Below are 9,804 nucleotides of genomic sequence, written 5' to 3' on the forward strand. Positions count from 1 at the left end.
TGTTGCATGATAGCAACCAAAGCCCATGTAAATCAGTTTATAACATTCCATCATTGGTTACTCTGAGAGTTCCTCATATTGACATTGGCTACGGCTAGGGCTGTTACGGTGACCGTATTACCGCCACACCAGCGGTCACAAGTCATGACGGCATTCAAATTCCACGTGACCGCTTAGTCATGGTATTTAGCCTTCTCCAAGCTCTGATGCTGCTGACGGTCATTAGTAGCCTACCAAACTTGCTAACTGCCTGGTACTCAGCACTCTATTGTCAATCTAATCACTCTGACATCAATGCAGATGTAATCGAAAATCTAATGAAACACTTAATGAGAGCCCATGAGCTCATGTTGCGCATCATTTCTATAGGCTATGCAATTGCACGAGAAAACAGAGTGGTGGCCTCTATTAAAAAGAGGAGGATCCATCAGGCTTACAATATTTATTTCTCAACTTTCCTAATATTAAGCACATTGCTTCTCTTTACAACAGGAGCATAGCCTACCTGGCTGGCATGAAAATGAACCACGGGAAAAGCATTGCGTAACAGGTTTTTTTGATGCTGGTGGTTGTATTAATTCGGGATCTATCGCATCCCACAACTGTCCTATACTATGTTTAGAATATTTATTTCTCTCACAGAATAGGTCAACTTTTGTACTATGGGGGGATAGTAGATTGACATAGGCTAGTGCTTTTGCTGTTCGTTAGGCCTACTCATCTTGTTGGCTGACGAAAAGTAAATGTGAACAGTTCTTCCAATATCTTCAATATGCACGCAGTTGCGTCCCCGATGTGTCTGTCTTCACTTGTAGCCTGTGAGAAAGACCCAATCACGTGAAGGAGAGCCATGTGAGTGAGAGGTGCTTCGGCAAGCAGCAGGGAATTATACATATTATATTCATCCCAAGGGCACAACGGCCACTGGCCGCAAAAGGCATGGATTTTTTTTAGGGGGCATTACGGCCACACAAAGGGGATGCAGCCGGGAAATTCGAGTCATTATCAAGTGCTTGTCAAATTGTGAATGAGAGACTGATGAAGTGTGTACAGCCTGCAAAAAAAAAAAAAGTAGAGCTCATGCCTTTCATGCAACTTTTTTCAAATCATCATTAGAGTCACATCATGCAGCCTTATAATGTATTAAAAATCTAAACATATAGCCCAACATTTATATCACAACTAAAGTGACATAATAACTCTAAATTAAGCATATACTGTAGGAGGACCTGTTTATTTGTTAACCGCTCAACGCAGAATAGTCCCTCAAATCGTTTGGAGAAAATATCCCTTCTATTTTATTCAGCTACGTTCAATTGTATTCTTCATACACTTAAAACATATATATAATGCTACGGAATACTAAGCAAATCTTGTCTGCTAAATGAACTAGTGTAGCCCACATCCATATGGCATTGCCAGATCAAGGCCTAACATAACGACAACTCAGAGTATGCTATTCTGTTCTTCTGAAATAGACTACATTTTCTTCATATCATGTTTTTTTTTTGACCTGTCTAAAATAAATAATGGATTTATTGTGATGGTGTAGGCTATATTACATGGATTTATTAGACTTTTTTTAAATGTAGATGTTCCAAAGGTCTGCATCAGTGCCTTGAAGGCTATGTGTGGAAGCCAGGATATGCTAAATGTGTTTATGTTAATTAACGGTAAATTACTGTGAGACCGGCAGTTACTTGCTTGACAATCACCGGCTGATAAAATGTCATGACCTCCCCAGCCCTAGCTGCGGCCTCAGGCCCTATTGTGCTAACCTTGGAAAGGTCATTCCAATTTCTACTGGATTACATCAAGTTCTCCGCTATGCAGACAAATCAGGACATTCTGGTATTGACTGAAACTTGGATCCTGGACTCTGATATTAATATTGAGGGTTATAATGTGTTCAGAGCTGACAGACAGGGTAGATGTGGTGGAGTGGCCATACTTATAAACAATTATTTATTTGTCTCTTTACTGAAATCCATTTCCCTTATTATTCCTTTATTTTAGCTACTATCTTTAAGCCTTTGTCTGGGTAAAATATATCCATAACTGTTAAAGGGGTCTACCGTCCTATCTTGGCTAACCTTTGTGCACTCAAGGAATTACCTAGTTTGTTGTCTTCTTTTATTAAATCAGAAGTTATTATCCTGGCTGACCTAAATGATGATTGGGAAATGCAGGCTTCAGAAAATCTAAAAGACATGAGTTATGATCTAAACCTAACCCGGCTGGTGACTAAGCCTACACGGCCCAACCCGAAAGATCCTTCAAAGTCAATTGATTGATCTGATTTTAAATGAATACAAGAGAGAAATATGTTTCTACTGGTGAATTCGCCAAAGACATTAGTGACTATTGCCCTCGCGTCATCACAAAGAGGAACTGTGTGAACTCAGTGAACAGGTGTTATTTTTTAAAAACATTATCTTTATTTTAGTGACCTTGATTGTATTTCAGCTATCCCTGAACATGATTTAGCTTTGAGCCTTTTTGCAGATGTCTTCAATACTATTGTGGGTAATCATGCTCCCTTCAAAATATTAAGGGTTAAAGGTAGATCGAATGCATGGTACACTCCAGAATTATCAGAAGTCATTCATAAAAGAGATAATGCGTGGGCCAAGGTCAGGAAAACAGGGTTAGACCCGTACTGGCAAGCTTTTAAGCAACTGAGGAATCATAGTAGCTCAGTTGGTAGAGCTTAGCGTTTGTAATACCAGATTAGTGGGTTCGATTCCCGGGACCACCCATATGTAAAATGTATGCACGCATGACTGTGTAAGACAAATCAGAAAGGCTAAATCTGATCATTATGTAACTGCTCTTTCGGGTTTGTAATGGGCTAAATTCTGGAAAACTGTCATATCCCTACTTCCTCCTCTCTGCCACAACAAATTAATTCAGACACTGGCCATAATTGAAGCATTTAATCACAATTTTCAGGAGGCTTTCTCTGAAATAACTTCTAAGCCTACTCACAATGATGTTGGGCTGGTTGCTGATAGGGGAAACGTGCTGAATTATCAGATAAATCATAGTCAAAGCTTTTCTTTTAGGCTATTAACAGAAAAATAAGTCCTGGATGCTTTGCTAGCAATTGACAATAAGAAATCCACAGGGGCCGACCAATTGGATCCTGGTCTGCTTAAGTGTGCAGCGTCCATCATTGTGGCTCAATAACCCAAATGTTTTATTTAACATTGTTATCAAGAAATATTCCAAAAGTATGGATATCAGCTCTTGCGCTGCCACTCCATAAGGGCGGGGATAGTAGTGATCTTAATACTTTTCGCCCCATTTCAAGGATTCCTTGTCTAGCAACAATTATTGAATCTTTGGTAAATGTACAACTTAGCTTTTTTATCTGAGAAATGTATTTTAAATGTAAACAAATCAGGGTTTTGGCCTGAGCATAGCACTATTACAGCAACCACTATGGTTGTAGTGTGTTGAGAAAGGAAGTGCAGCCAACACTTTGAAAATAAGGATTACGAATATATTTAATGAGCGGCTTCTTTCCCTTGTCAACACACTAACATGCTTTAATAATATTACATATATATTTCATAGACATGTACATTTAAATGTCCAATGTTTTATATGCATTATTATAATCATCTATTTCGTCAGATATGTGTTATTTGACTCGAGGACCAGCTGTAGATCGTTTTTTTTTTCTGTTGTGAGGGGGACTTGAAACCCACACTACAGCCTGTACTCCTCCTCCCGAAAACAAGCTCAGCCAGTGAAATGGCAAACACAGACAAGCAACACACACCTGAATCACACACCAGTACGGTTAACAGAGAGAAAAGTGGAGGACTTGCTCGCTGTATGGATCCTGGTTGCACATACACTGTACAAGAGGGAAATGACCACCTAGCAAGCTGGTGCTGTAGATAGAAAATATTAAAAAATAAAGAAAACCCTGTAATGAGTAGGTGTGTCCAAACTTTTGACTGGAACTGTACAAGCAGTAAATTGCGGGGGCAGTAAGGCAAAACACCAGTCAACAAGTTACGGAAAGACAGTCAGGTAACAGGAGCATTTGCATACCCACGAGCAACATGAACGAGCAGCGTGAAGAGCAAAAACATGGAATTTTGTTATAGATGCAAACATGTACCTTTTGAATTTTGTCTAGTAGTCTAGGATACATGCCAAACATTAGGAACATCTTCCTAATATTCGATCCCCGGGACCACCCATACGTAAAAATGTATGCACTCATGACTGTAAGTCGCTTTGGATAAAAGCGTCTGCTAAATGGCTTATTATATTATAAAGGCACTTACATTTTTTGTCTTGCCCAGTCACCCGCTGAATGGCACACATGTTCTTAATGTTTGGTATACTCAGTCCAGTTGTCTCAGACCTCGCAAAACAAAGGATTTGAGATCGGCGGTTTAAGCTTCTCCCTCTGGTGGGCAAGTTGACCTATTTTGGGAAATTCCATTGGTTGGTGTGCTACTGGCGTCTACTTCTTTCATTGGTTGATTTATTTGTTCCCGGAAATATAAGTGACTTGTGGTAGCAAGCCGGCTAATTGTGACATGTCTTTCAATGGGAAAAGCTAACAGCTAGCATATTTGTTCCAAAATGTTTCGACCTGATATGTAAGCAAGAGTTCATAATTATGGACCCTACAAGTTCACAAAAGCTGGGAAAGTAAAACAAACATGGGCCAACTCCTTGGAGCCCACAGTATAATTACACTTCCACCACACTGGTTTCAGCAAGCAGTGAGATGGGCCACAGGAAAGGACGACACTCCACATTTTGGACAGTAGGATACCCCTGTTTACTCCAACAGCTTAAAGGTCAAAAGGTCAATTTTGGCTCTCTAGTTTACTCTACTGAGAACTCCAAATGCTGTTGGGTGTCTCTGAAGTAGGGTACAGGGGCATTCACACACCCAAGCATGAGTTGCACCAGCGTTTCTTCTATCCACTTACAAATCCACTTAAGACCACCGATGTTTGTTTCAAAACATGCACTGTGAAGTAACTTTCATTAAGCAAAGTACTTGCAGGAAATCAAATATGCTGACACCAATCATTTTACACACTGATAACAATACTTTTATGGAAGGTCAAATGAAATGACAATAGTTTTAATAGTCTAATTTCCAAGTTAGACGTGGAAGTTTGAATTTAAGCTTCAAGGTCAGGATTTAGAATTCTATGTGGAGCAAGAATGTGTCATCCTTGCATGAGTTACCTCAAACTCAGTTTCTTACGACCGCTCTTCCCATTTTTGTGAACAAGACAAGTGATTTGCTCTAGTTCAGCAAATGAAATTGATGATACTACAAATACCGGGTGTTATTCAATCAAAACCTGTATTGAGAAGTGTTTTGAGAAACACACAGCAATATTCCTCTTGCGATACACTTATGTAGATTTTGATTCCTATGGTAAATTAAACTTTAGAACACTGTAAAAATCAAAGACAGTCAACATCATAGTCAAGCACGCGAGAAGATAAGTTGTTTTGCATTGCGCTGGAAACTTAAGAAATACTGCTGTTTTTTTAAGTTCCCCAAGCGGCCCCCGAGGTCCACGGGCCTTGGTTCGCCTCACACCCGAACATAAAAATACAAATAAATGAAATTTAAAAACAGAAGGTGATATATATAGATCAATAAAAATAAATAGGAGAGTCTAAGCTTCGTATCGATATGAAACTTTTGTATCAACTCTCAAAAATTAGTGCAGGAAATTTACAACAGTATCACTGATCTATCACTGATCAGCTGTTTAGAAGAAATCACCCCTGACGAGTGATTGTATTCTACACATCGCAAAGTAAGTGCCACTGTAGAAGACATTATAGTCTGTTATTTGCCAAATCTTCGCTAGCTACTTCGACATTTTTCACAAGATAATGTGCTAACTAGCTCGTTAATTTGTGTAAAAATTAATTAGGGAGTGTACCAGCAGTTAGTTAAGTTATTTCAAATACATGTAACATAAATACTGCCTGTGTGTGTGTGTGTGTGAGATAGTGAGAGTGAGAGACTTTTGCAGATGTCAGTGTTTGTGTCAGAGAGTTTGTGCTGTGTTTCTGACCTACATTAACTGGCTAATTCCCTCCTCGGCTCAAGACCTGGGGCATTTGTCTGCCAGGCTGGCCCTTCGACAGAATGTTACCAGAATGTTGTGAGAATGTTGTCTAAGGATTTTCTGCTTAATCCCCCATCTGCCCCTCAGCAGCAGCAGCTGCTCATGGATTACTACGGAGACCAGCAACAGGCACCTCGACCGACCAACACACACGCACGGGCGCGCGCACACTCTTGGTACTTGCAAATTGAAATTCAGTCTCTCAGTGGAGGAGTCACCCTAATGTTCAAAACAGCCTGGGACAAAACAGAACTCACTACCTTCTCTTCCTCCTCACTATGTTGACGTTAGGGATTACTGGTTGGAAAAACATGGTCAGTGTGTGTGTTTGGGAGGGAAGAGAAGGTAGTGAGTTCTGTCTGGTCCCAGGCTGTGTTGAGAAGAAACAAACTCCTGAGGAGAAGTGCTCTCTTGCTCTGACATATTTAGGCACACACACACTCACTTCACCTGAACGGTGATACTATGGCAATCTGAGGTGCTTAACACTTGCCACAGCATTTAGACATTCCATCCAGCCAGGACAAGCTCTTACTTTGACAGAGCGTCTAAGAGCAGCCCCACCATTAAATGGATAGTTCACCCAAATGACAAAATAAAGCGTACTTGCATTGGATTTGTGCCTATGGAAACTGTGGCCAGGTAAACACAAACAAAGCATGGATTGGTGTCATACCTTGTCTATAACCAGCTTACAGGGTATGGAAACCAATATGTCATTTAATCATTTGGGTGAACTATCCCTTTAAGACAGCAATGGAATGAGTCATGTGATACAACTGAGCAAGAGACAGGTTGTTGACAAATGCCACTACTTCTATGCAGATTTGAAAGCAAACACACACAGAGACCGAGACCGAGACCGAGACAAAGACAGAGAGAGAGAGAGAGAGAGAGAGAGAGACAGCAAAAACCAACGTAACCTGCTTGACTGGTTCCCCTGCCCTAAAATACTTTCAGGTTAACCTTCCTAAGACAATAGGCGAAACCACCTCGCGCTACAAGCTGTCTGACACACACATGCCTGGAGAGTGAGTGAGCACCTCGGCCTCTTTATAAACGTTGCCTACTAAATATCAGGATTGTATAGAGCAAAATACTTGAACTAGTTTATCTATTTACTACTGTGAAGTAGGTCCAATTAAATAAGAGGTGGGATGAATAGTATCCTTATTTGTTGTATAGGCTACTTCCATCACAGTCAGAAAAGATAAGGAATTTATTCTACAATGATCATGGAAATAAAATAATTCGTTATTTTAGATTGCAATGATAAAATTAAAAGATTTTCGCTCTTCTCACTAACAGCAAATCTTATTATTATATTTTCCTGTTTTTAGTTTTTTTTATGAATAAGTGTGTCATCATATCCCCCTTTTGCACAAAATACTTACTTGCCTGCTTTCAATGCAATACTATACATTTTTCGTAGGCATGGTCTAAAGTTTGCGTGGAGGTAAGAACATTCTAATGTCAAGTTTCAGTTTTTATAAATGCCAACTTTTGCGTGAAAACTGTTGCACACTTCTTTTTGGGGTATATTTTGTATGTACGCAACGTTTTCATTAAGGCCCCAACACTTTAGACCTGCAGTGCTACTAAAGGTCATTTTGCTGAGGTCGAGACATTGGAAACTACAGGACACTTCACATTACAATCGTGGTTCACAATTCAATCTTGGTGAAGTTTTCATATGATCCACTCGTGAGTGGATATTAACTGAGCCCCTTAGGGATGTGGTTCTCAGAACCATGGTGACTCGTTGTTGCTGGGCGGCTGGTGTGGGTGGGTTGCTCCCCAAAAACACTGCTTTGTTTTGTAAGAGCTCAGTGGATTGGTGTCAGGAAAGCTGATCCTAGATCAGCAATAAAGAGGGGAACTTCCTATAATTCATTGTAACCCCATGGTCTGGCATCTACCTACTTTACATACCTCACTCCTTCCCAGCAGACAGATGCTTACCTTGTTTCTGCTTCCTGTTGATGGTGAACTCTGACCTCTTCAGAGAGCTGGGGGCGGTCTTCCTGTAGAAACTGTTACGGTCAAGGGAGCCCATGTAGAGGGGCTTACGTGCCCGTCTGGGGTGGTTCACATTCCCCATGAGGCTACCAGAATCCAGTTGGGACCCATTTTCACTGTCCTTGTTGTGGCACAGGTCACGGTCGAAGGTGACAGGGTCCTCGTAGGACCGTCGCTCTTGTTCGGGCTGCTTGTGGTACTGGTCCTCAACCCATTCTTCACTGTGCTTCCCACTGCCATTGGCGGGGTATTCCTCATACCTGGAGTCCATGGATAACGATCGCAAATCCCTGTAATGGTCTTCCTTACGATCATAGTGGTCCTTTCCTTTGTCATTGTAGTGGTCCTTTTCCTTGTGAACATAGTGGTCCTTTTCCTTGTGAACATAGTGGTCCTTTTTCTTGTGGTCATAGTGGTCATTTTCTCTGCGCTCATAATGGTTCTTCTCTTTACGGTCATAATAATCCTTGTCTTTCTGATCATAGTGGTGTTCTTCCTTGCTGTCATAATAATCCTCCCTCCGAACATTGTGGTATTTTCCGTAGTGGTCCTCTTTCCTTTTGTCTTGTCTGCAGCCCAAATAATAATTTTCAGTGTGGTCATTCTTGCTCTGTCTCCTGTGGTCAAAATATTCCTGATCTTTATGGTCATACCGGTCAGCATCTTTGAGGTCATGGTGGCCTATATCCCTAGGGTTGTACCGGTCTGTGTGATCATACTGGTCTGACTCTTTGCGATCTTGACGATCATAACGGTCATGTTCTTGATAAAACTCCTTTTCCAGGTCCCAATAGTCCTGTTTTTTGCAGTCATAGTGGTCCCCATCTCTGTCTTTGTAGAGGTCACACTGTTTGTATTGATACTCCACCTCTTTGCGGTCATATTTGTCCCTTTCTATGTCATACTGCGCCTGACTTCTGTGGACATCACTGTAGTCCTTGATTTGTGTCTCTCTGTTGTGCTCCTGGTAGTTGTGGTCCTCCGGGCCTGGGTAGAAGCAATGGTTACCAGACCACTCTTGCACTCTCCTGGGTTCCAGGTGGCCATTATCTGAGGCAGAGCGTAAATAAAGGCCCCTGCTTTGAGGCCTAGTGTCTCTATAGGGCACTCTGTCATAGTCCTCATACTCCCAGCTGGTCTGGCGACAGGCATTCTCCTGCCTCAAGTTGGCCTGGTAGTCCCATTGCCCTGGCCAAGGAGTTGGCACCGACCCTGGAGCTGCCACCGGTACAGGGGCCAGCACTGGCGCTGGAGCTAGCTTATAGCAGTGGTATCCAACCACCTGTTGCTGCTTCTGCTGGAACTGTAGTTGCTGTAGTTGTTGGAGCTGTTGCAGACGGACCATCCTCTCCCTGGCCCAGCCACAATTCCCCAACTCCTCCACACTCTTGCCCCTCCGAGGGGGCACCCCAGTGCCGCAGCTCCAGTCCAAGGGTCCAAACCCAGCCTGGTGGCCATTAACTACCTGGCCCTTCATGGTGCTGTTTCTGATCCAGCTCTCAGTGCTGCTGTTGCTCCTACTACGATGTGATGGCTTATTCTACCTCCTCAAACGATGGCATTCCAGAGCACAGCATTGTGGGAGACTTAACCACCTGTCAGACATACTCTCTCTTTATCTCTCTCTCTCCTTCTCTCAGGGCTGCCTGAA

General features: G+C 42.0%; 1 protein-coding gene across 2 annotated transcripts in view; it reads right to left on the reverse strand.

The window, feature by feature from the left end:
- The window catches only part of LOC121547148 (dynamin binding protein), a 53,015-nt gene extending 43,211 nt beyond the window's left edge, over window positions 1–9,804 (reverse strand). For both annotated transcript variants that reach the window (XM_041858264.1, XM_041858263.1), the window contains exon 1: window positions 8,097–9,804. In XM_041858264.1, the coding sequence (XP_041714198.1) occupies window positions 8,097–9,630 (1,534 nt within the window). In that variant the 5' untranslated portion in view covers window positions 9,631–9,804. The remainder of the gene's footprint in view (window positions 1–8,096) is intronic.

The sequence above is a fragment of the Coregonus clupeaformis genome, chromosome 31 (assembly GCF_020615455.1).
Source record: "Coregonus clupeaformis isolate EN_2021a chromosome 31, ASM2061545v1, whole genome shotgun sequence".
Taxonomy (NCBI): Eukaryota; Metazoa; Chordata; class Actinopteri; order Salmoniformes; family Salmonidae; genus Coregonus; species Coregonus clupeaformis.